Here is a 27,823-nt window from a genome sequence, read left to right on the forward strand (position 1 = left end):
TCGACCTTCTCAACAATAAAATGATGAATATATCCCTCCAATGCGTAGTTTAGGCCCTTTTGGTTACTTCTCAATGACATCTGATCGTTATGTCTCCAAAAATCATCAATTGCCTCCTGCGAAATGTCGTGTACTGTGACACCTGCCATAGCGCCGGTCACTGAATGTTGATAGTTTGTCCGGGTGAGTGGAGGGGGCGTGGCTTAGCCATAGGTCAATTCTGAGTCGGATACAGCCCCAGAATTGTATGTATTTTTAATATGTTCCATCCAGATGAATACTATAAATGATATGTCATGTGTGACCATGTTTAACTGGTTCGGGTCATCAGCAGGCAGATGTATGTTTAATATTTAAAATTTGGTTGGTGTCGTCCAAATAGTCTCTGAGTAAGTGAGAGAAATCAGCCAATCAGAGGGCAGAGACTCACCAGGTGTTGCAGCAGGTCTTTGTTCAGCGTGATGGCACGACACAGAGCGCTGACATCAGGACAGAACGACTTGAGCTTCTCCGCACACACCTGATACTGAGACAGTTTGCTGGCCACCTCGGGGCTCTGCACCAAACCACATCAAAACAAAAACACCATTTTAATCTGCTGAGCCACTGAACCCAACTCACAGATGTGAGGGTTGATATATTTTCATAATATTATAGCTCAAGTTTTATTTTATTTTAAACCTTGAGGCCCCTTTTCCCCTATAAAATTATTATTAGTTTTATTATTAGTAAAATTAAAATAGAAATAAAAATAAAAGTAGAAATAAAAATAAAAATAAATTAATATTTAAAATTGAAATTAAAACTAGAATAAAAATGTAAAAAAATAGAAAATTAAAATAAAAAAATGCAAAAATTAGAAAATTAAAAAAAATAAAAATTCCATTTCAGAAATTTAAAAATTCAGAAAATAAAGAATTAAAAGTCAAATTAAATTTAAAATTAGAATCAAAATTAAAATGATCATTTTTTAGAATTCCAGCAGAACTACCAACAATGATGTGACATTGTGTCTCACATGTCAGACTAAAAGCTGGAGTGCCGCTATCAGAGCAACATTAACAGTTTTAATTTGTACTATTGAGTACTAAAATGAGGCGTACCTGTGTAGCAGCAGTTTCTGTGCAGGGTTGAGGCATTAAGTCCCTCAGGGAGCTCTGCGGAGAAAACAAAAACACAACAATATTTATTAAAACAAAGAGCTCCAAAATGGCTGCCACTGACTGTTGTTGATGGCGCAGCTGCTCAGAGAGTTAAAGTGTCTGAAACATTTTTTAAATGGAGTTTGTTGTGACAGTTTTCTTTCTTACCGTCCCATTGAGGATGCGGCTGTAGCTCTGCAGCGCCACCTGCAGGTCCTCAATGATGCTCTGCATGTCTGTGTTTGCTGGCAACGCCATACCTGCTGCAAGCTCCGCCCACAAGGCCAGAGACAGGAAGAACAGGTACCCACAATGCACTGCAACAGGAAGAGGAGAGTGTTTGATTTTGATTCATATGGTGCTTTCTGTTTGTTCTGGGAAGTCGACACCTTCTGTGAAAAATATACTACAGGGGCATTAAAGGAACGTACTGATGACTGTTGCTGCAATTAATGTGTTCATGTTGTCTCAGGTCTGACTGAGTTTACTGTTGAATCTCTGAAGAAGAAAAAGAAGAAGAAGAAAGACTTACTCATGTCCGTGTATGTAGAGATGTAACAGCTCTGGTGGAGGGATGAAGGAGCTTGGATGGAGGGATGAAGCAGTGGTGATGGAGGGATGAAGCAGCTGTGATGGTGCCGGTCTGATGGAGGGATGAAGCAGCTGTGACGGTGACGGTCTGATGGAGGGATGAAGCAGCTGTGATGGTGCCGGTCTGATGGAGGGATGAAGCAGCTGTGATGGTGCCGGTCTGATGGAGGGATGAAGTGGACTCGTGTGTGTCTGACAGATTGACGTTGAGCCTTCATGCTGCAGAGGCTCATATATATATTCTCCTGAGGTCGAGTTCTGGGGAAACGGTGTAGGTGCTGAGAAGGTCTTGGACCGTTGACTCAGAGTTCAAGTGAAGTTGTGTTGGATGCTTCATCACAGGAACTCACACCTTTATCATTCATGTCATCAGCATAATCAGCATTATTCTCAGATCTCTGCCAGGTGTTTCATCATCTCTCTATTTGTTAAATTCATGACATCACGTTTTTTTTTCTCTTGCATCATTGTTTTGCTCTCATTACACACACACCCTAACACACACACACACACACACACACACACACACACACACACATACACACGTAAATCAAAATGATCAGTGATCATCATCTGAAATCTTTAAGTGTTCATTCACTTCATTCTAGTTGAGTTTGTTTAGTTCTATTTTTTGTATTTTGTTTTGTTTAACTTGTTATGAATTTAGTTTGTTTTTTTAGTTTGTGTTGTTATTTTGTTTATATTTTGTTTTGTTTATTTCATTTTGCTTGTGTTATTTATTTAGTTTTATTTGTTTTGTTTAACTTGTTATGAATTTAGTTTGTTTTTTTAGCTTATGTTGCTATTTCTCTCTATAGAGAGAGTTACTATAACTCTCACAGCCTGTTTTCCCTGCTGCCATCTGGAAAAAGACTCAGGAGTATCCGCTGTAAGACCACCAGATTCCTAAACAGCTTTTTCCCCCAGGCTGTGAGAGCACTGAACACTGAAACGGACACTCGCACACCGAACAAACTGTGCCCTGAACTAGCCGGCTGCTAAAAGCTCTGACTGTTCTGCACACTTATTTCACTTTTACCCACCCAAAGTTGCTGCTGCTGTTTTTATCTATTTGTTTTTATCTATTTATTTTTTATTATGTGTGATTTCTTATTAGGGTCCGGGCAGCTAAGCTGCCAGGACACTATTGTAATCCTAGGTATTCTTCTTCTTCTTCTTCTTCTTCTTCTGAGGAAATCATACTTCCCATGGGTGAGAACTCACCAAACTTTGCACAAAGGTCCAGTCTCATGCCAGATATCCTCAGCTGTAAACTCAAGCCAATAGTCCTGATGGTGGCGCTACAGCAAGCGTCTAAAGTTCAAAACTTTGAAAATTCATAACAAATCAACCATACGTGCTACAACTTCACAACTTTCATCAAACTGTAGCCCCAATACTGAAGAAACTTTTGTACATTTAAACCTATTAAAAATTATGAAGTTCATCACTCTGTTTTTTTCAAAAACTGTAAAACTTCTTAAACCTATCTCCTCCCACAATTTTTGCTCAATTGACACCAAACTTGCTACAGAGCATCTTCAGACTGTCCTACAAAAACTATGTTTCTCAGATTTTTGATTTATCAAAAATTGAGCCTACAGTGCATCAAAATGTTTGACTGTAAACGGTACTGTAAACATATACATGCAAATTCTTGCTAAATAAATCTTCAATGTTCATGAAAAAAATGACAAAATTCTAGAGTCATGGTAGATGATGTGTGGCAAATTTCAGAATTTTATCTCAAAAACTGAATTTTTGACAGCATTTTGAATTTTGCTCTAATGTGAACAATTGGAGTCAATGTAAAAATGGCAATTTTAAACATCAGTTTTTCACTTATGGAGCAAATCAATCATTGTTACAAACAAATGACCAACATCTCCATGCTGTCTAGATGCAATAGGTGTATTTTCAGATTTTTGTTTCGATAACTGAATTTTTTACAGTGGTTTGAAATCTGCTTTTCCATGCATGGACGGCTGCTAAACCTGCACGTCTGGCTTAGTCAGTTTGTGAAGCTACACATGAATTGTCATGTCTCAGAGGTTGTGAGTTCAAGCCTCAGCTGATGAAAAAGGCAGATTGTGTTGCTAAATTCCTAAATGTCTTCCAATTCTTCTGCTTGTTGCTCAGAATTGCCTAAAAATGCCCGGATCCGACCCATCTCTGCGCAGCAGCTATAATATTTATATTGTATGCCCTGTTTTTGCATTGCTTTTTAACCTAGGAGTACACTATTTCGTTTCTTTTGTACTCAGTACTAAGAGATGACAAATAAAAAACCTTTGACCTTATTTTTTTTACTTTAGTTTGTTTATGTTTGTTTTGTTTGACTTATGTGTTTACTTTGTTTTTTTCTTAACTTGTATTGTTATTTAGTTTGTTTATGTTTAACGTGTGGCATTTGTTTAGTTTATTTTTGTTTTGTTTAGCTTGCATTGTTATTTTTTAGTGTAGTTTGTTGATTTGTTTTGTTATTTATTTTCTGTTTGCTTATTTGATGTATTGTATAAATCATATAAATGGTGTTGCATCACCGGAAACAGACACACATTCATTCAGATTTCTGTTTAACTGTGATTCAGTGAGTAATTGGATCTAAAGAATGCAGTCACACATACAGTCGGAGATTCAAGACGTTAACCCTTTAAACATGTTGCTCAAACCAGCCCGTCGTGTTACACACACACACACACACACACGTAAATCAAAATGATCAGTGATCATCATCTGAAATCTTTAAATGTTCATTCACTTCATTCTAGTTGAGTTTATTCAGTTTTTGTGTTATTTACCTAATTTTATTTGTTTTGTTTAACTTGTGTTGTTATTTTTAAGTTTAGTTTGTTGATTTGTTTTGTTCATTATTTCCTGTTTTCTTATTTGATCTGAGTTCACGTCTGAAAAACTGATAAAATTATGTTTTAAGGCAAAGCTGCAGTTACATGCATCACATAGTTTTATTAGCCTAAACCATCACTTATAATTCCTTTTTGTAACCAAATTTTATTCAGCAGTTTGCATATGTAGTGGTACAGTAAATTAACTAAATCAACAACAAAATAAAAAGACAAAACAACATACACAGACACAAAGTATGCAACTAATTAAAATAAATAAATAAACAGATGACAAAATGTAAATAAGAAAACACTGTTGCATCTCCACACAGTTATATCTACACAATAAATACACCAATATGCACGTCACTGTGTGCACAAACTTCACACCCCAAATGATCAACATTTATATTTCTCCTGTCACACTTTCCATACTCTAGTCTAATAAAATAGACTTCATTGTTGAGATATATAATGCATCAATTATAATTTTACCTGAACTTAACCCTCTTACAGGTCCTGTAAAATTAATTGGAATTCACCTGAAAAGCCCGTCCAAGGCACACCCAGAGCAAAGCGAAAGCAGTTTCTGTTTCTTTTGCAGGAAATGAACACGCACTGTCTTATTTGAAATGTAATGCTGTTTTTTCCCACCTGGCAGAATCACTCTGAGGGCTTATGTCATTGAGTCATACAAATTTCAACACAGTGGAAAAAAAACAACACCATGTTTTTTTGTTACGTTGACCTGAATATTTTGTTGAGAAAAGAGGCTGCAGATGACTCATACTGGGAGGTAGGAGCTGGAACATGTAACTTAAGAAGTGAGACCTTCCCTGACTTTCTCGGTTGCCTATAACAGCACTAACTTCTTTGTAAAGAACTGGGGCCAAATTTACTGGAAAAATCCAAAGAGCTGGTTTAAACAGCTATCTGATCATTATGGGCGTGTGAATGCATACAGTATTTACAATATAAATATAATAGCAGTAATAAAAGCACAATAAAGGCACAGACTTCAGGTTAAAAAACTTGGGGTGGTTGGCTTAGGCACAATCAAAGGCGGCAGAATACAGGTAAGTTTTTAAATGACTCTTAAGGCTATGGTCGATGTTAGAAAGATTGATCATTATTATTAACATCATTTAGATGGTGGTTATGGCCCAATAGTGCTAGCTACACAATGTGAAGAGCAAAAGGAACCAAAAAAATCAATTTTCTCTGGCAGCTGCAGGCCTGCAAAGAAATTGACCAATCACAGTCATCCGGTCCACATGGGAGTTACTCCTTGCTCAAATTTGCACTCTCTCTCTCTCTCTCTCTCTCTCTCTCTCTCTCACCCTCCGTCCAATCCCCTCGCTCCATTCTGACACTCCTCTGCTCCTCGTCCCACCTCGTCCCAACCCCCCTCCGCGTTTGAAAGTACGAGCGGTTTGTAAGGCCCTCGGGATGGGCGCGCTGCAGTTTGTTTACAATGGTTGCTAAGCTGCTAAGAGCAATGCTAACGTTAGCATCCGGTGGTATGTAGACAGCTGAGACGGTGACAACACTCAGTTCCCGGGGAAGGTAGAATGGTCTGCAGGATATTGAGAGAGCCTCAAGGTCTGGACAACAATGGTGAGCAATGATCCTGCTGTTGTTACACCAGTTGTTATAGAGATCAACACAGAGCCCCCCTCCTTTCCTCTTACTGGACTCGATGTTTCTGTCCTGCCGGTGGCTAGTGCGGCCCACTAGCTGCACCGCAGCATCGGGTATGATCGGGTGAAGCCAGCTCATAGCTTATAGTTGTTTGGCTCTAGGGGGAGGTATCTGAGTGTTGTCCGCATAACAGTGAAAAGAAATGTTGTGCTTTTGGATAATGTGGCCTAGTGGGAGCGAATAGATGGAGAAGAGGATTGGACCAAGTATGGAACCTTGGGGAACACCACAGGAGATAGGGGCTTGGGAGGTGGATGCGTTGCCAATGGAGACACTGAAGGATCTGTTGGATAAGTATGAGGAACACCAGTTCATCTTAGCATAATCACTGTGTGTTGAGTTGTATTACCAATATATTATCAATATATAATCAATATATTACCACTGTGTTATCAATACATTACTACGGCATCATCAATATGTTATCACTGTGTGAATTTAAAAGAAAAAGCCAAGCAAGATCTAAATATAATAGTAGAATGAAGCCAGGAGAAGGAGGGGGCAGCTGAAGAACAGAGACACCAGGACACACTGGCAGGCTAATAGACACCATAGTACATGCAAGGCCTGGGACATACACACACCCTGAGGCCAGTCCAAGCACCTGCAACATACACACCAACTCAGACCTGGATGATTGGGATACATCAAAGGGGTGGAGATCAGATACGGAAGACGTAAAGTGCTGAGGTTGACACTTTTGAGAAGGAAGGCCCCCTCAACTGGTTTTAACTGGTTTTAGGGGTCTGTCAGGGTTCAAGTGACGCAGAAGTGATGTTGTGATGTATATGACTTAGAAGAAATAAGGGTAATTCTACATATATGATTGGTTAAAAAACTTAAGAAAGTGAGCGAGAGAGGGAGAGAGACTAGGTATAAAGGTCTATGCCCGAGCCTTTTGGGTTCAGTTCTTGGTCCGGACCACCAACTCACATGGGTTTATTTGGAAGTCATCTCTGAACAAAGAAGAAACCGTCTTGCATTGGACTTCTGATCAGCTTCCTGGTTTTTCTTCAGAGTGCCCTGAACTTTCTTTGATTTTATTGGAAGCAACACTGCAGACTATTTTTTGGTTCAAAGGCAGCAAATAAATCCACAACACCTTACCCAAGAGAACCCTTTATAGCAGGCGGCCTGGAGACAGACCTTCACTTAGTGCCAAAGTTCGTTTCCAGTTCCAGTTCGTTTAAAGGTCCGTTTCCAGTAGTACGAAGTAACCTCAGAGCAGCAGGGATAGAAGCGTTAGGACAGCATGGTACACTAAGCTAAGTAAATATATCAAATTCAGTGCCCCATATCATAATTTCAGTGCTCCATGGTGCTGAAAAAAAGCGCACTAGAGAGCACGCTGAGTGCGGCTGAGTGACTAACTTCTGCTGGCCAAGCGGCTAACTTCCAGTTTAGTGCTCCGCTGACTTGAAGGGGATAACATGATGTAATTGTGCGACTCTTTTAGACTTAAGAAATGTTATCTGACAGAATGGATCAAATCTTGATAGTGAAAACAGTCATTCAGCATGGGTTGTGATGCTCAAAGAAATTATCCACTGATTTACAGACGTCTCCGTCACAGTGTCAAACTATGCGTCTTTTTGGGCCCCGTGGTGTCATGTGACTGACCCGGACAGTGTAGTTCCAATTTTGACCACTGTGTAAAATTGGCTTTAAAGCCTGGCGCTGTTCCGGGGGGGTTTGCCAGGAAAGTTGGTCAGCCTTGCAGCAAAAGTTTCCCAGTGGTATTGCAGTGAAAAACATTTTCCCATAGACCACCATAATAAAACAGGTGTCTGTAAAACTGCTGACACTTCAAACTGCAAACAGTCGAGTCGAGAAAAGCGATTTAAAAATCTGTGATGGCATCACAATGTAAAGTCTCGGTCGAGCCAGCAGCAGAAACACTACTGCACGTATACACTAGGCCAGCTGGAAACTTTTTATGGTGTATGCGCCAGGTGAGCAACTCTGTTGGAGTGAATAGGCGCCATCTTGGCGTTTGGTATCTAGTCTTATTATACATCTACGAACATACTGAATTAAGTGAATCACATCAGCTTATTCATCCACACTCCCAGGGCTGGTTTGCAAATTACTTTATTGGCTATGAAGCAACTGATGCCAGATCTATGAAGTTACAGCCAGCTGGGAGGCCAACGAGCTAACTGTAACCTGAGCTAAAGTTAGCCAGCCAGCTGTAAAGCGACTCTGCATGGATCAGCTGTTAGTTGCTGCTTTATATCATCAGGTGATAAAGTCATTTTCAAACAGCAAACTGGTCAGTATCATGGAGCCAAATGCATCTGGACCACTGGCTCCATATTAACTACACCACTGCAGGAGCATTACAGAGAGTAACATCGGTCTGGCTGTGATTTATTTTCCAGTGTTCCCTCAACATGATGATGATTAATCACAGTCAGTCTCTCACAATTCACTCTTGCGGCCGATGCAGGTGCTCGTTCACCTCAGAGACAGGTGTCACTAGCAACAAGGAGTTTGTGAAAGTTACGTACAGGACCTTTAATAACTGAGTTTCTCACCATTCCTTGAATTTGTGATGTTTTTATTGGGCTCTTCATATCAACAACCTGCAGAGCTGAATGTTGCCCTGCTGCTCCAGGAACATGTCATCATAAAGTAATGCTTTTCATATTTCTGCACGTTTCGCTGGGAGCGTTTGTGTTGCATAACGTACACACACACACACACACACACACACACACACACACACACACACACACACACACACACACACACACACACAAAACAGGTAACAACATGACCTGCAGCTCACATTCATACAGCTGAGTTTAAAGATTCATTTTACAGCCTTCGTATTTTTCTGTTAACTCAGTGTATTTCTCCCGCTCCTCTCTGTGTCTCTGTCCATTTTTAATAATAAACAATGTTTTTTATTTTTACCATCCTTTTGCCTCGGGGGTCTTTACTGCACCGTCATGGCATCAATGTGATTTATTTTTATCAGAGGTGGAAAGAAATCAGTTACATTTACTCAAATAATCAACGTCAGTACAAGAATTTAGAGAATTAAATAGAATTTATACTAATTTATTTATATTTATACTAATAATTTTTTCTTCTGACAGCTGTACTTTCTGGTTATTTTAATACTGGTTTATTTTGTGATCAATGGACACATTGCTGCTTGTTCTAAATAAATAAAATCCATTATTATTATTATTATTATTATTCTCATTATTATTATTATTTTGCTGATCTCAGTGGACGAACGTCTCACTCTAAGCTAACGAAAACACAATTTTCAGGCGATCATACACTAAAGAAAACCTACTTATTATATATATATATATATATATACTATATATTGTCCTATCTCCCACACACTGGACCTTTAAAGGAACAAAATTCTGAGAATGAATGTACTTCAGAGCTGTTTTTTGATGTAATGTCAACTTTAATTTGATCTTTAACAAAGCTGCCTCTTAAATCAATCGGAGCACATCTCACTGCTGTCTGACAGGTCAAATGTTTCACGTGACTGGTGGAGAGGCTGCTTCTGTCTGGTTCAACCATCACTGGCCTCCCTTCACTTTGCCCTCCGACGCTTCATCTTCCTGCTTCATCGTGCTCACCAGGTCTGTGAGAGGCCTGCCCTGCTGACGGAGGTGCAGGTGGATGGTGTCCTGGATTGTGGACTCTACACATTCAGATCCAGCACCATGTCACCTGCACAAGGTCCCTACGACCCTGCATCAGCGAGGAGGAGGCTACGTACAGACAGAACCACCTGCGACAGGTAACAGGAAGTTTGCAGGACATAATGAGACACACTCTGAATGAACCGCACAAACATACCTGCCCTGAGGCTTGATATCATACACAGACACCTATTGTTATTTTTGATATTTGCGTTCGGTCTGCCGTGACAGCAGCACCCTTGGGATATATGAAGTTCCTCTTTCGATTCATCAGTATTTTTCCCCCCTGGCTGGTTTCCACTGAAACAATTAATATCTGTATAGTAAGGCGTGCAGCTTCGCCCCCCCCTCACCTGCCCACTTGTTGGAACTGTAACACACCACCCTCCCATCTCCTGTCAGCTCCGGAGCTGTGTGACTAATGACACCTATTTCCTTTACTGTAAGAGACTTGATAGTTGTGCAATCCAATAAAAACAGATCTGATGAACATTAAGTGTTCATCAGCTGTTCTCCTGCAGCTGATGTTTCACCTCCTGCTCAAATTACCTCATACTCAGCTACAAAGACAGATCAGAGATCAGAGTTACTGATATGCACTAGTCATCCACCTTTGCTCCATCCTGTTTACAGAGAAACAGGATCTGAATAATTCCTGAACTAGAATACAGACCTGGGTGGACCTCAGATGTCTGATGATGTAACGTTGTGCCTGCAGCAGGCGTGAGAGCTCCGAAGCTTCAGATCAGTAACATCATGTCATGTCGACTGTAAACTCTTTCTCTGGTTTCAGCCGGTGGAACATTAAAATAAAATCTGGAAAATAAATTCTCTAACATTCAGATATTTTACTGTTTTATTATCTGTCTGCATGTTTCAATCAGCAGCAGCTAATTTTCTGTCTTTCATGTTAAAGTTTAAATCTCGTGCTCTGATCTAGGATCAGATCCGGCCCAGTTACACCAGAGTGGGTGAAAGTCTCTGACCGGCTCAGGACGCCATGTTGGATCTGCTGCAGTCGCGTGACTGCAGGTGTGTCTGTGTGGAGTGATGTCATCGTCCAGTTCATCACATGTTAAACAGACAGCTCTGTGCTTAGAGTTCCCAGCATGCTGAGCAGCAGCAGCAGCGTCAGGTCCAGCGGTGCTTGGTGCGGCTCAGCAGAGGCGACTGGCAGCAGGTGAACTCTGTGTGTGTCAGAGATCATGTTTCTGGCGTCCTGCAGCGCGCTGACCGCCGCCACGCTGGAGTTCAGGTCCCCGGTGGTGATCAGGTCAAACATGCAGGCCTGGTAGTACACGTCTCTGGCAGGAAGTAGCGCAGCGCAGTGAGCCTGGGCGGCGGCAGAGGTCGATGAGGAGTAGTCCAGCGGTGGGCGGAGCGTGTTGAGTCTCTGGGAGGCGGGGCAGCCCCACATGCACAGCTGCAGGTCCTGCTCAGGCCCAAAGGCCTCTACGATGCTGCGCGGGGAGCGGACAGACAGGCCAAGCGAGCGTCCGCTCTGGCGGACTACCAGCAGTGTGCCGATGTGAGCTGCTCGGATCTCTGCGTGACGGCCAGGGCTCTGAGTCCGGACCATCAGGCTGTGATGACCTCGTCGCTCACCACTGGACACCGACCCGTCGGCGAATGCAGCGGGGACGTTGTCGAGCTCGGCCTGGTACAGCTGCTGATCAATGCACTGACGCCAGTTCTTAAAGATGATGGTGATCTGAGGAGAAACAACAAGTGACACGTTTGTCTTTTATTGGTTTGATAGTTGGATTTAATCATTTCTCGAAGGCTTCTCTTTATTTGTACGTCACTCTGGAAAAAATGAGCAGAGGCCTGTGAGAATAATGTCTCATTTCCATTAGAGCTGCACAGTTAAGCTAGACTAATCCATACCCATTGGTAGCTTTGTCACCTTCTACCTATGCCAATCCTCAATGCCTATGTGCAGTTTCACATAGATTGACCACGTCAGTGAGTAGAAAAACGTGGGACAGACAGAATGACTGACTGACAGAATGACACACTGACAGTTTCCGTGATTATGTACAGCATACCATACCATGACTTAGTCATACCAAACATTAGAAAACACCAACATTGGTCCACGGGGGGAGCCACAGCGATCGGTCACATTTTAGCCATTTTTAAGCATTTTTCTGTTGTTATAGCGCCACCCAGTTGCCAAATGGAGTTAAATTTCTCCAGTCACCTTGAGGCGTCATGTTCTACATATCTACCAAGTTTAGTAAAAATCCATATGGTGGTTAGGCCTAGATAAGAAATTAGCTCTCTAGCGCCCCCATTTTGTTTGATGGGGTCAATAATGGAGGGGTCCCCTCAGATTATGTGTGGTCATATGCCTACAAAGTTGCGTGGTGATGGGTGAAACCCTTGAGATGTTATACACCTTTATGTGATGAGCCACGCCCTCCGCAATATTCATTGCCTTATAGAAGCTCAGTTTTAGTAAGTTTTCCAACTTTTGCCAAGAGGGAACTTTAGATATTGGTCCCTAGATTATGTTCACCCAGTTTCATGCAGATCGCTCAAACTTCCTAGGAAGAGATCCATTTGAAGTGTTTTTCAAAAAAATCAAAATGGCGGAAAATCTATATAAGCGGAAGTTATGGGTTCTTGAGGCAAATGTGTTCCTCATGAGGAGAGGCATCTCTGTGCAAAGTTTCATGTCTCTACGACATACGGGGCATGAGATATGCCCATTCAAAGTTTGACATTTCAATGGGTTGCTATAGCGCCCCCCTTTGGCCAATTGATGTAATATTGCTTCAGGCGCAGGCACCTGACCGGTCCACTTACTGTAAGTGATCTACACACATGATAGCAAAAGTTGCTTGGTTACAGTCCTTTCACACTGACTGCCTGGGAGAAAGAGCTTTCCACTACATGACACAGGGATTTCCGGAGCCTGCCTGGGCTGAGGTAGCTATGGTCATTAATTGGCTCGTTGACTCGCAGGCTGCCAGAGCCTTTTCTACAAGGGACGTCCTGCACAAACCGGCCATTTTCAAAAAGCCAAACTGCTGTCCCAAACACCTTTTTTTGGTATTTACTCAACCCAGATTTCTTTCCAAATGGCAGCCTGCAACATTAAACTGTGCTCAGCTGACAAGGTGCAGAGGCTCCTCTGTTTGAGTCGGATGAAAAGATTCAAGCAGTGTCCTGTTGAAGATGATTGTCACTATGGCAACCAGCTGAGAATCCTGCCTACACTGACCGTTAACATTCCAGTATTCAGGGCATACAGACCTGACATATGTTTTTAGTAGCTGATAATGGCCGACTTTTAAACAGCAATGAAACACTTCAAATTAAATAACTTGAAAATAAAATGAAGAAGCAGCCTGTTGAACACACAGACTAATAACAGGTCTAGTGGCAGAGGCAAAGTAGTTAAAGGACTCTGTACACCCTGATATGTCAGTTATTACATAGCCACCTGTCAGCACTTGCCTGGGCGGTCTCTGTGTGTGTTTGCATGACTCACTCTCTGTTTAGACACAACTGACAAATATGAGGAAGCACAGCATTTATCATTCATCCTCACCAGATAATTTATGGCATATCTAATAAAGCCTGAAACTGTGGGTGCAGAACATGTGTCTGTTTTACGAGGAGGCCCGGGGTGTGTGTGGGAGGTCTTTCTTGACAACGTGATCCGTGATGTCGTCAGCACCAAGCAAGCGAAGACTGTGGCTGTGGTGGATGTGTTGTAGGCTCTGAAGAGGCAGGGAGGCACCGCGTACAGCTTCAATGGTTCAATAAATCCGTTGGTAACTAAAATCCAAAAATCTGGCCTGCATTAAATTTAAGTTGTCTAGGCAATGTATCTAACAGGTCACACTATATGAGGCTATTTAATACGCTATTAATTAATATATTTATTCATTTGGCATATTTCTCAATTGACATTTTGGTTGTTGATATTTTCATCTGTTGGACAACTACACGTGATACTGGCCACAAGCAGGCATATGCTGGCTAACGTAAACTCTGGTGTGCAGTGGACAAACTTGAGAAAAGGAGCTGATGCCAAAAGTGAGTCGAGTCGAGTTGAATCGAGTCTATCTGGACCCTGCAGTGGAAATGAGGAGACAAGCTGCAGGTGCATCAGGTGATTCTGAAAGGAGTCGAGGCGAGGGCGTGACCAGTGTCGTACTCTCTGACATCAGATCTGTGTGACTCACCTTGGTGAGTGCTGTGGCATGCACCGCCCCCCGTGTTGGCGCGCTGGTGGCCTGTACATACAAGTACTCGTTGTCTATGAGAGGCCACGCCCCCTGCACGGCACACGTTTGAAAGTCGTCGTTGAAAGTCCGAACATGTGGGTCTCCGAACACGCCACAGTGCAGGTACTCTGGCATCCGGCCCTCTCTGGAGAACAGGCTCCTCTCGTAGAGGCAGGCGTCCCCTGACAGCGTGCCCTGAGGCGGGGGCCGCGGCTGGACGGTGGGCCCCGCCCGGGGGCAGCGGTGCTGGATGAGCAGGTCCTCGATGCCCTGAACTGCAGAGTGGTACGCCAGGTCACCACGACACGCCCGTGCCATCCGCCTAGTGCACATGGCGTAGGAGCGCAGGGCACTGCAGTAACCAGCGTTCACGGCCTCCCTGCTGAGAGCTGCTCCTCCTGCTGCTCCACCTGCACCTCCTCCTGCACCTCCTCCAGCCCCGCTGCTGCCCAGGTCCAACGTCGCAGCCACAAAGTCAGAGTTACACCTCAGGATCCGACAGGAAGCTCCGACTGAGGAGAGGAAAGATTCAAACATTAAAACACCTGCAGCTGACCTGAGATCTGATTAACCTGATGATGTCATAGTGATGTCATCATAGTACACATACAGTCTGTGTTACAAACCAGAGGGGGAAATTATAATGCTGATATTCTATAGACCACACTAATCGATGGATCGATGATTAACCAGTAGATTAATGACCAATGAAAATGATCACTGGGTGCAGCGCTAGTTCTAATAAGAGGTACTGCCCAGCTGGATTATGGGAAATGTAGGATCCAGTGTCTTTGTGAAAGAGTGAGTTAAAGGTGCTGTATGTAAGAATGTGGCCAAAACGGTTACTGCACTCAAATTCAAAATACTGCCGCGAGTCGTGTCCGCCCCCCCTCCCCTACAGATTCGAGGTTGCTGGACAGCGGCACGCTGGAGACTGATCTGTTTGCCCACGGGCGGCTGCCATGGCAGGGCCGCGTCGCCGCGTCCTTGATCTTCGGTTTTCCAGCGGACCGTTTGAGCAAGTCCGGCTTCTCTGCTGCTAACGCTGCTGCCGGGATACAGCGGAGGAGTAGCCGGCTGCTAATGCTATGTACTGGGACACTGCTAATGCTGCTTGCCGTGCTGCTGTAGCTCAGTCGTAACTGTAACTGATGCTGAGACTCTACTGACTGCGTGACTGGTAGACGGCGGTGGGTGGCGCAACAGGCCAAAACTCAAATTCAAAACATAAACATGATTTGCGGACCGTAAAATATTTTTTTAAATGCGAATATTCTGGCTGTACTATTGTTGTCGGTGAGATCAGTTTGTTATATGAACATTATTCCTTAGTCTCTGTGACATATTAGGAGGATTTTATGACTATTTGCTTTAGATTTCTTACATATAGCTCCTTTAAAGTCCTGAATTAATCATTAAACTCAAGTCACGACTTGTGTAAAAGTCTGTTCGTCCACACTTTGTTTTCTGTTTGTTTATGTTGTAAAAAACAACAACAAAGGCTTTTATTTTGAAACCTAACAGACATGAAGTTAGCTTTTAGCCACGTGATGCTAACGTGTAAAGTGGCTCTTGTTTCTGTGTGTTTGTACCTCCAGGTAGACTCAGCTGGACCAGCAGCAGAGTCAGGTGGATGCAGTGTTTCCATGGTAACGCTGTGGGCCGAGGCTCCATCAGCAGACTGAACCCAGGACGGGCTCACAGAGATCACCTGGACCCTGACAGACAGACACAAAGAGAGAAAGACGATGATGTTACTGGTCCCTCCTGATGTCTGTGTCATGTGAATGTACAGAACTTCCTGTTGATGGTTTCCTGTATTTCTGTTGGTTGTAAGTGACTGAAATAAACCACACTGACTCTGGTGCTAGCAGCTGTGAGGCTGCGCGACATTAGCATCACAGCATCCAATAACTGCAGACATGCACGTGAAGTTCTCAGTGTTTGAATTACACCGTCTCTGTGTTTCTCAGTATGAAATCAGTTCATCACCTCATGTGATTTTAGTAGATTACACTTCATTAGTAATGAGTTCATCTCCTCTTTATTCTTCATGTTTCATATTAATCACCATTTGCTGACATCATCAAACAGCTCATGGAGCTGCAGCAGCGTCTGATACAGATTAATGTGCTGGTTTCAGCCCAGTCACCTGAGGAACATATTGTCATTGGACATTTCTGCAAACCACAGAAACATTTCAACATTTCATAATGTATCATATCAGTATTTTTAAAGTGATGTAGCCATGAGAAGGTGGTGGGGATGGTGGATGGACTTGCATTTGTGTAGCACGTTTCTAGTCTTTGAACCACTCGAAGCTTTTACACTACAAGCCACATTCACACACACATTAATACACTCATGGCCCGAGGATACTTTAATACAAGCAGACTGGAGGAACCGGGGATCGAACTACAGATCTCGCAAGTAGTGGACAACCTGCTCTACATGTTGAGCCACAGCCGTCCACATTGAGTCACCTCAACGAGATGCCTCCTGCAGACCAGTTTGAGAGCAACAAAATATAAGGAATGTTTTTTTTCCAACTGGGATTGTCCGCCAAAACCATATATTTGAAGCCAAAACATGATCTTTTCCTCACCATAACCTGGTGTTTTTGTGCCTAAACATTACCACATGTGAACCACAGCAATGTTGAGACACAAAGTTTAAATTCACCACATAATATTGTGCAAATGCAACCTATCTGGGGTTTACAGAAATGTACAATGCTAACATTGGGTTGCTGGTTTTGATCTTACTCTGGATCTGATTATCACATGGAGTTTAAGAAAGCTGGTTATTGATCAGAACAGTCTCCAGGTTTCTGATCAGCAGTTTCAGATGTTCTGAAACTGATAAATATTAATAGTTTGTGTTGATTCAGCTGTCTGATCACTGAGGAGGAAGCTGTGAACTGAACCGTGTTACACTGACAGATGTTTCTGTTCATTGATCTGATGGAAACGTTCAGTTAGAGATCAAACAGACGGTCGATTCATCAGAAGGAGTAAAAATGTCAGACCTTTGTTTCATATTAACATTTTTTACAAGTTTTACATCAGAGTCCAGTTTGGTTTGTGGACTGTTGATCAGTTTGGGCTCCAGTCAGCTGATCATTACTTTTAATATTTTCCTGAATCTTCAGAATAAATAAAAACCCTCAGTAGAGGTGACATCAGTGATGTGAGGCCTACCTGCAGAGCCAGTGTTGATCCTCACTGACAAACTCATGAATTAAACTTGACTCGCTCCAGAAACATCACAAACGCACAGAAGAACTCTACAAACAGTTAAAAATCACACACAGTCTGGTGTGTGTGTTGTAACTTGGACTCTCGTCTGTTTGTCTTTTTTTCTCTCTCTGCAGAACAAACAGCAGCGGGCCGAGGGGGCGGGGCTTACTGTGGCGCTGGTTGGTCTTAATCATATCTCACAACCCAAATCTTTTCAAGTGGACGCCCCTGAAGGGAAATCTTATTATTAAATGGGGATCTGTGACCTAATGTGTGTCAATATAGGGGTCATGACACAAATAAAGTTGAGAACCACTGCTGGATATAATTCATCACATTTCTGGAAGGACCAATGAAAGAAAAACTCAATGAGAGATGTGAATGGGAAAGCAGTGTTTTCTGGGAAGAAGAACTCCCAGAGACATACAGTCTAACACCTGGGTATATATACTACTGTGATTTACTTACAAGTTACAGATCACAAATTAAAACAGAAGTAGTCAAAGTTTTAACACTTTGAATGTCTCAATCGATGTTTTACTTCACCAGGACTCATCTTTAAAGGTCCAGTGTGTAAGATTTAGGGGAATTAGTGGCATCTAGAGGTGAGGTTGTGGATTGCAACCAGCTGAAACTTTTCCCAGTTAGAATCCCTTCCATGTTCATTTTTTCAGGAGGTTTTTACCAGGAGCTGAATCATCTGCAGAGGTCTCTTTCTCTCCAAACAAACGCACCAGTTTATTTCAACCAGTAAAAACACTGAATAAAGCCGTTTCACATTTAAAAAGTAAGTGTTTTCCTGATGCTGCTCGTCATGGAGAGGCTGCTAACTACAGTGGCCAACACGAAAACCTGAATGTCCCTATCTAGAGTCAGTGTTTGGTTTGGTTGCTACTGTAGAAACATAGCAGTGCAACATGGTGATCTCTGTAGACGAGGACCTGCTCTTTATGTAGATATAAACAGCTCATTCTAAGGTAGCGAAAACACAACAATTCTTATTTTCAGGTGATTATACACCAAAGAAAACATACTTATTATATTATACTACATTTCTGCCAATATATCGCCCTAAATCCTACACTGGACCTTTACAGACCCGGTGAAATAAAAAAATACATTTTCAGAGTTCTACTCTTGTGTCCCTGTGTTAATTGATCATTTCTCTCTTGTTATATGTCAAATACATATCTTTCCCTTTTCTATAAAATAGCTGCACTTTTCAAAACAATGTGACTGAGGTCTGTTCATTCATCTCTCCCTCATCCTCCTCCTGATCTAACAGTGAGGGAGGTGTGTGTGCAGCCAAGAGTCTGCTGTAGCTCCAGGTTGTACTAAATTCTAAGACCGCCCATGTTTTAGAGACTTGATAAAATGTAGAGGATTTGATTTAAATCCCTCCAGTAACGGTACTCAGCCTTAAAGGGATAGTGCACCCAAAAATGAAAATTCCCCCATTATCTACTCACCCATATGCTGAGGGAGGCTCAGGTGAAGTTTTAGAGTCCTCACATCACTTGTGGAGATCCAAGGGGAGAGGAGGTAGCAACACAACTCCACCTAATGGAGGCTTATGTCGGGGCTTCAGGACACTTAGATCACTACAGACGAGCAGTATGGAGATATTTTGTGGTTTCAATTATGTGTTTTTGGACGTTTGAATCTGGGGCACCGTCAGGTGGGTGAGTAGATAATGGCTGAATTTTCATTTTTGGGTGCACTATCCCTTTAATACTCTGGTCACTGGGAAATGAGTCACAGTACAGAAGCTAAAAACATAAAGCCTTGTAGATTCTCATGTAAATAATGTGCGTGGGCTGGGGAGGGATGAGGGAAGGGGACATGAGCTCCCAAAAACATGATTTGTTAAAATTTTCAGGTGTCTAAAGTATTGACAATATGCTATTTTTTGTTTTTATAGATTATTTTTTGGGCTTTTGCCTTTAATCTACAGGACAGAGTGAAATGGGGTGAGAGAGAGAGTGGGGGGTGACATGCAGCAAATGGTTGCAAGCCGGAATCGAACCTGCGACCACCGCAGCGAGGCATCGCCTCTGTACATGGGGCGCCGGCACTATCCACTACGCTACCGACGCCCCGACAATATGCTATTTTTGCTATGCACTTCTATTTCTCTGTATCTTTATCATGGATCAGGCATAAAACATAACTATTATTGATTTATGATTAATGAAAGAATAGCATGTGTGCTAAAAGTAGCTGATAGCAGTTAGCAGCTAACTCGCGAAATAGGAAGACGGTGAGGTCCAGGACCGTCTTACCCTCTGAGCAGAGGCCGTGATCAGCTGCCATATAACAGCAACGGTAAATGATTGTTGTTACGATGTTATGCCATTGTTATTGTTTACAAAGGGCTTTCGGCATGTCTGTTATATGTCAGCAGTAGTATTTGTAGTAGTACTAAAAATACCAAGAGCTAATAAGAAAACAACACATATAAAGAAGTTAGCTAACAAACAATAAAATAAATAACAAACAATAAAACAACGGTATGTGAAATAATACAGTATGTGGCGCCCTGGGCGGCTGCATATGTTGCACATGGGAAGATCAGCCGCTGTTCGTCAGTGAGCTGCAGAGCCAGGCTCGCTGTTTCCCTCAGTTTCCAGCCTTAATGCTAAGCTAACGTAACTGGCTGCTCTGAGATAACATTGAACTGTTCCTTTAACATGAGTCAGTGACAGTCAGCTGACCTTTAGTCCTCTGTAACAGGTGGGAGGGGCTCAGGGTCTGTAAGTGTGTGTGTGTGTGTGTGTGTGTGTGTGTCTTTTGGGGGGTATGAAGTCTAAATTTAAACCCCAGTTGCCCCCCATAGTTACACACACACACACACACACACACACACACACACACACACACACACACACAGTTCGTATAGGCTACAAGCACAAACACATTTAGACACAGTTAATATATTAAATATACTTGTATCGTTAATACCTGTCCACAGTTTAAAGACACTTTATGACCATTATAATTATATTTATATATACTGTATATATATATATTTGTGTTTCTCTTTAAGTGTTTGTATATCTTATTGTACTTTGTGTGTAATCAAACCGACAGAAATTAAAAAATGATTCCTAATATTGTTATTTCATTCTGGTTTGTCACACAGTAACTGGTTTTACTGGTGCAGCTGTTCCCTGTGTACAGTCACATGTATTTCAGGAGGAGTGACGCCTCCTCTGCTGCTGTTTGATCTGAGGGGAGGCTCAGTGACTACAGACTGTAAACCACCTCACTCTCTTTGTTCCCCTTTCATGGTCCTGTTCATTGAATATTAATTCATATCAGTGATTTTATTTCAGTTTGTATTTCCTCTGTTATTGTCATATTTACTTTTCCAACTTTAGTACAGATGTCCGCATCAAAACAAGTTCCCCTGTAACCATACATTGGCATATAAATAACCATAACTATATGAATAATGACTAGACAGAGCAAGTTGCCTGATTTAAAATGAACAATCTAATCCACTTGTAGCAAAATAAAGCTCAGCTGATGCTGATACAGATATTATAACCATATATTATATACACCTTTATACATATATATGTTTGATAAAGATAGATTAAGGGAGAAATTAGATATAGAAGTAACAGATGAGGGGTCTGTGTCCACTAAGTATTTATTTTCTCTGTGCCGGCATCTTCAATAAGGAGAGAACGTATGTGGCGGCCTGGAGAAATCTTCTTTGCATCTTTTTTCAGAGCGCTTTGGCTCTTTTTATGCGGCTGCTCTGAGCACTTCTAGTTGAAAATGAACAAACTTGTCAGACAGGCGCTAATGACATCACTGCTTTATATATTGTCCATTCCAAGCTGTATGAACCTATCGCAACAAGGACAAACCCCTTATTGTGCCTCGAAGTCCCTTCTTTATGCTGCCTTTGCATTTTTACACAGGACCAAACAACGGTGGCATCATGACGCTCAAGTGTGACATTTTAGACAGCATGCTGGCATCGTGGAGGCAAAAGAGGCGTGACAGGCGCGACATGTAACATAATAGCGTCGCCCTCGATGTGACATATAACAGACATGTCGAAAGCGCTTTCTAAACAATAACAATGGCATAACATCGTAATAATAATAATAATTTATTGTCCCTGTTTTATGGCGGCTGATCACGTCCTCTGCTCTGAGGATTAAAATCTCCCAGACCTCATTGTTTTCCCATTTTGCGGCCATTTCCTGTTCTTTGTGTTTGAGTTAGCCACTAACTGCTATCAGCTGCTTGTTAAATCTCCTGCAGTGGATCGCACATGTGACACATTGTCAAAACGTCACACCCGCCCCACCCTCCATCATCATATCTACCTCCACTGCCGGCTTAAATGCGAGACAATTCTGTCCCCCCATTCTGCGATTGTACCTTTTATACAGATCAGCGAGGCCGCATTGTGCTGCGATATTCCCACCTTCAACAGGCGGTGTTGAACAGGCCACAGAAAAGCCCATTTATTAGAGCAGATCAGCCAGACGCTAAATGTTGCTGATGAGTGTTGTGCTTTTGTCAGCCCTCTGCTAATGTAGCATTACTTTAGCTACCTAGCTAAGGTTAGTGTCAAGATATTGTTGTCATAGAAACAAAACCCTTTTTTTATGAAACGCTCCCTGCCACATCTTTTCTGCTCAAGAAAAATGCAATGTGGCATTTCAACAGAAACTGAGCACCAGACACATCCTGACTTTAATCTAAAACACTGGAGCCTACATTTCCCACAATGCACCTTAGTAGAGTCTTTCATTACAGCGTCCCTGCCTGTAAACAGACTGCAGACTTCTCATTTAAATGACGTTTCAGTCAGAAAACAGTGAAATAGTTTTATCCTGTTCACTTGTTTCAGGGTTTAAGGACTCGATAACAGAAAGTATTAGTACATTATTATATTTATATGTAGGTATATATATTTTATAAGTTATTACTATAAGTTATTATAATAAGTGCAACTGTGGAACAGCAAACATTAACTGACCTGAAACATGTACAGGCAGATTAGTCTCTCACCTTCAACTGATTCAGTATCAGAGTTCGTCCATGTCCTCAATCTGTCCTCAGGGAATAATCCAAAAGAGGGACTTGAAAACCTGCAGGTCTCTCCAGGACTCTCTCCAGGTCTGTGAGGTCTCTCCAGGACTCTCTCCAGGTCTGTGAGGTCTCTCCAGGACTCTCTCCAAGTCTGTGAGGTCGGTTCTGTCCCACTTTGGGTTCTGGTCTTTGCCTGGTGGTGTGTTCACAGCTGACGTTTCTAAATAAATCACCAACAACCAGCAGCTGCTGCATGACAACTGTCTCGCGCACACACACACACACACACACACACACACACACACACACACACACACACACACACACACACACACACACACACACACACACACACACACACTGCAGTTTATTTTTATTTCAGACCTCCAGGAAGTTTAAACTTTATTTAAAACCTGCAGTTTAACAAAGAGAGAAATGTTTTGCTAAATATTAATAAATAATTTATACATGCTGTAAATATCAGTTACACTCAGAGGTGGAAAATAACTATACAATACTTAATTTCAATAAGTATATTTTCTCTAGTATATAATCACTTAAAAAAGAATCATTGTGTTTTCGTTACCTTAGAGTGAGATGTTTATAGCTATGTAGGGAGCAGGTCCTCATCCACAGAGATCAACATGTTGCACCGCCATCTTTCTACAGGAGCCCATAATGGACAAACCAAACACTGACTCTAGATAGGCCCATTCATGCTTTTGCATTTTCATGTCGGACAAACCCGGTCTCACTCTGAAGTCGCTGAAATCTGGTACTTGGGCAGTGACTTGCTGCATCAGAAACCAACAAAATAAGGCGTCCTTTAACGTCAGCATGATACGCGGCTGGTTGCTGTTATAGTTTCCTAAACCTAGCCACGTGTGTTTGTTGTTGAAGGGGAAAAAAACGTCAATTCACGGTGTTGTACGGATGTAATGCATTTATTTTGAAAGAGACTGAATGTAAACATTAAATTTCCTGTGAAAATGGAAGTGTATGTTGAAAGAAGACAATGCATGTTACAGGCAGAACTTGACTTGGTTTCGTGCATCTGATCAGGATGCCTCTGGCCACCTTCCTTAGAGGTGTTATGGGCACATGAGTTTCCTCCGTGGGGTGTCTGGGCTCAGCCTTAGAGACAGAGAGAGGAGCTCAGGCATCCAGAGGGAGCTCGAAGTAGAGCTGCTGCTCCTTTGTATTGAAAGAGGTCAGTTGAGGTGGTTCGGGCGCCTTCCGTTGGAGGTGTTCTGGGCATGTCCCACTGGTAGGAGGCCCCGGGGCAGACCCAGAACACACTGGAGGGATTATAGATCTCATCTGGCCTGGGAACACCTTGAGAAAAAATAATTTTCTCATTTTAAAGATGTTATACTAATTCATTAACCTTGCTGAGTGAAGTCATCGGCTGTGTTGTAGAAAAGTGATCACCAACTGTCTCTGAACAGTTGAACAATGATCTCAGATCAGCTGGAGCTGCAGTAGCATCAGACAGACAGCAGGAGGCAGCACTGACACACTGACTGCTGATGATCAGACTGCAGCCTGAACACGAGACAAACTGTCTCAACACAGCTCATTTCAACTTGTTTCAACTGGTTCCACGTTTTTTAAATAAAGTTATGTGTGACTGAAGGGTGAAGTGTGCAGATGGAGGGTGCAGCAGGGTGTAGCAGGTGAAGCTGTCGGCCCTTTAAGAGTGAAGCGGGGCCCCTCTACGCCTCACTGAGCAGCTCAGAGCCTTTGTTAGTGTTTAGAGGTGTGTGTGTGTGTGTGTGTGTGTGTGTGTGTGTGTCTGTGTGTCTGTGTGTCTGTGTGACGGACTGAGACCCTCCACAGACCACAAACCACCGACACACTCACAGAGAAGCTTCAACCGAACGGTGAGTTCAGTTTTTATTTAAACATTCATCAACTGATTTTATCTCTACAGACTTTATATGTTTAGGTTTCTTAAAAACTTAAGAAAAGACACAAATATTTATTTTCATAATTAATCTCATTGTGATGGTGACAACTTTTTTTTATTCATAAATGTAAATTTAGCAATAAAAACACCTCATTTTGTTGTTTTCTTTAGGAATGTTGAGCAAAATGTGAAACTACTTTTAGTTCCACCAACAAAAAAACTCTTCATATATCTGCATGTTTTCAGAGGTCGATAAAGTACTCAGAGCTTTCACTGCAGTAGTAATACCACAGTGTAGGAATACTCTGTTAAAAGTGAAAGACCTGCATTCAAAATGTTGCTGAAATAAAAGTACGAACTATGCGTAAAAGTTAAAGTACTCATTGTGAATAATGTCATTACCAGTGGTGGAGGAAGCATTCACGTCCTTTACTGGAGTAAAAGTTCTGATACCACACTGTAAAAATACTGTTAGTGAAAGTCCTGCATTGAAAGTGTTACTTCAGTGTATGCAAGTCCATTTAGAAAAATGTATTAAAGTATTTAAAGTAAAAGTACTCAATGCAGAAAAAAATAAATCAATTTAATAAAACACAATAATTAAAAGACGTTTCTTCATGAAAAATGACTTTAAAGACTCTTAAAGTATTTGCCAGTTAATTTTCTAATCAATCGACTGATCGTTTTAGCTGAATTTGTATATTTCCATTTGGTTTGTGTGCAAAAATATTGTAAAGTAACTATAAATCAAAGTTTTCAAAGAATAGTAGTGGAGTAAAAGTGCAATATTTCCATCTGAAGTGTAGTGGAGGAGAAAGAGAGTAGCATGGAAGTAAAATACTCATGTAAGTAAGAGTGCCTCAAATCTGTACTTTATGTACAGTAAATGAGTAAATGTACTTAGTTACATTCCATCACATATAAAAAATGACCCTATAATCCAAAGTCTAACAGCAGCAGGTGGAAGAAGTACTCAGATCTTCTTCTGTAAGTATGTACTCACACCACAGTGTAGACATAAAAGTAAAAGTCCTGCATTCAGAATGTTACTGAAGTAAAAGTACAAGAGTATATACTTATCATGCATAATGAGTACTTTTACTTTTGGTTCTGACAGTGGAAGAAGAGGTCAGATCTTTTACTTGAGTAAAAGCAGTAATACTACAGTGAAAAAATACTCTGCTGAAAATGAGGCTGATTTTATTTGTTGCTGCAGGTGGAAAAAGCATTCAGAGCTTTTACTAACGCCACAGTGTGGACATGAAAGTAAAAGTCCTGCACTCAGAATGTTACTGAGTAAAAGTATTGGCATCAAAATACACTTAAAAAAGTACCAAAAGTAAAATTATTATTATGCAGAATAATATATATTATATTATTGTGTTATAGTTACTGATGCATTAATGTGTTCATCACTTTAAGGTGGAGCTCATTTTGGGTAGTTTAATCTATGATATTACATCATCATGTAGAAATTCATTATATTTTGTATTAATAATCTGAATCTGTACAGTAACTAAATCTGTCAGATACATGTGCAGTAAAAAGTACAATATTTATCTCAGATGTAAAGCAGCAGAAAATGGAAATATTCATGTAAAGTAAAAGTACTTCAAAACTGTAATTAATTAGTTGAATAAATGTACTTTGTATGTTTTATAATGTTTCTGTTGAATGTGATTTACTCCTGCTGTTTTGTTTTTGGTTTGTTTGTTTGTTTACTGAATCTGTTTTATGATCTTTTGTTCAATTCAATTTTCAAAAAAGTTTTTGTTCAAGTAAAAGAGCAAAACACTTTCACAGAAAACTTGAACTAAATGAGTCATGATGGAAACATTTCCTTTTAAATCTGTGGATGAGCCAGTAAACGAAAAGATAAAGATAAAGAGTTTTTATCTGATATCCAATAATTTCATGGAGTCGGATATTTTATCCAAAAACTAATAATTCATAAAATTCACCAAATACGACAGATATCAACATATCAGTTTAAATCTAAAGGATTTCCACATCTACACCAACACTATCTCCACACATTATATTATATTATATCTTAAAATCTGTATTAAAATAATATCTTTTTATAATACCTGAACATGTTAATGTTACAGTTAGTGGAAGATTACAGTTACAGATAATAAACTGTGGTGAAGGTTTAGTAAATTTCAAGCCTCTTTCCCACTGCAAAAAAACCTCTCTAACACCCGCTAATATCTGGCTTCTGTATTTAATGGGAAAGGTTACAATCAGCATTCACTCCCGGGTCGAATGACTCTGCAGTAGTCACAATTTTTTAGCGCCAACGACAATGATGGAAACACCTGAGTGGATGTGCTGATTTCAGCCCCTTTACAGGTGAGATGCAATGACGCGCCACCACAAAATACCTTCCATCTCGTCTAAGCAACGCTTGGACATCATTCAAAATGTAGTCGGCACAAAGTTTGAGAGACGGAATAAGTAGGAGAAATAAAAAAAGCAGAAACCATCCCAACATTATTACTGGCCTCCAGAGACACGTAGACAACACGCCACTATGAACCGCGCCCAGCACTGATGCAAGACCAACCCACCAAGACCATAGCTATCTGAACCCTGCTACAAGATGACACTGTAGCGATGAATATGAGGCCAAACTTAGTAATAATCCACTTCATAATTTATTCTACATGAAGACGTGATTCACCTCATAAGTAACAAGATGCAGCCTTTACTGTTTCCCTACCCTGACCTTTACTGCCTCTCTTTTGACCAAATAAATAGACTACACTTGTATAGCTGTTTACACTACTACCTTTCACACACACAGTCACACACTGATGGACGAGGCAACCGTACATGGTGCCACCTGCTACTCAATAACCATTCACACACACTCACACACCAATGGATCAGCCATTGGGAGCAATTTGGGGTTCAGTACTTTGGTGAAAAAGGTTTTATAGTGAAACTAAAGAAGCTACTCCTCTTAACGTTGTTTCATACGGCTGCTTGTGGTCGGAAACTGAAAAGGGCCACTTTATTTCGGAAACTAATTACGCTGTGTTCTTTTGAGAACTACAGGAAGTCGGTGATTGTAGTTTGTCAACAGGAGGAGCTGCAGCAAACGTTCAGTCAGAAGAATATCACTGCTTTTCCAGCAGCTTTTTAGCCACCAAATGTGGATGGTTTCTCGGGAACCCATCGCTGTTTTTCCACCGGCAGAAGTGTCAAAAAAAAGGTGGTGTTTTTTTACCGAGACATGGCTTTTTGCGGGATTGTGCCACCAACACCAGGTATTTTATTTATTTCAAACAGCAGATATGTTTCGGAGGGAAACTTGCTGAGCGGGTTCCATTTTCTATGAACACAATAAGGAAATGCAGCTAAAATAACAAATCTGAAAGCAGTTTAGTAAAATACAAACAGAATTTCTGGGA

The 27,823-nt window shown here is 41.4% G+C and overlaps 1 protein-coding gene across 2 annotated transcripts; it reads right to left on the reverse strand.

The window, feature by feature from the left end:
• Positions 1 to 10,795: 10,795 nt before the first annotated feature.
• hjv (hemojuvelin BMP co-receptor) lies at positions 10,796 to 22,673 on the reverse strand. 2 transcript variants are annotated; one of them, XM_050046073.1, is made up of 4 exons: positions 22,475 to 22,673; positions 15,791 to 15,916; positions 14,157 to 14,710; positions 10,796 to 11,668 (listed from the first exon to the last, which is right to left on the reverse strand). In XM_050046073.1, exons 2-4 carry the CDS (start codon positions 15,870 to 15,872, stop codon positions 11,033 to 11,035), a joined length of 1,272 nt encoding a protein of 423 aa, XP_049902030.1. In that variant the 5' UTR covers positions 15,873 to 15,916; positions 22,475 to 22,673; the 3' UTR covers positions 10,796 to 11,032. The 2 variants fall into 2 exon arrangements, with proteins under 2 accessions (XP_049902030.1, XP_049902031.1); XM_050046074.1 differs by lacking the exon at positions 22,475 to 22,673 and adding an exon at positions 17,399 to 17,535.
• Positions 22,674 to 27,823: the final 5,150 nt, after the last annotated feature.

This window comes from Epinephelus moara, chromosome 6 (assembly GCF_006386435.1).
Source record: "Epinephelus moara isolate mb chromosome 6, YSFRI_EMoa_1.0, whole genome shotgun sequence".
In the NCBI taxonomy this organism is placed as follows: domain Eukaryota; kingdom Metazoa; phylum Chordata; class Actinopteri; order Perciformes; family Serranidae; genus Epinephelus; species Epinephelus moara.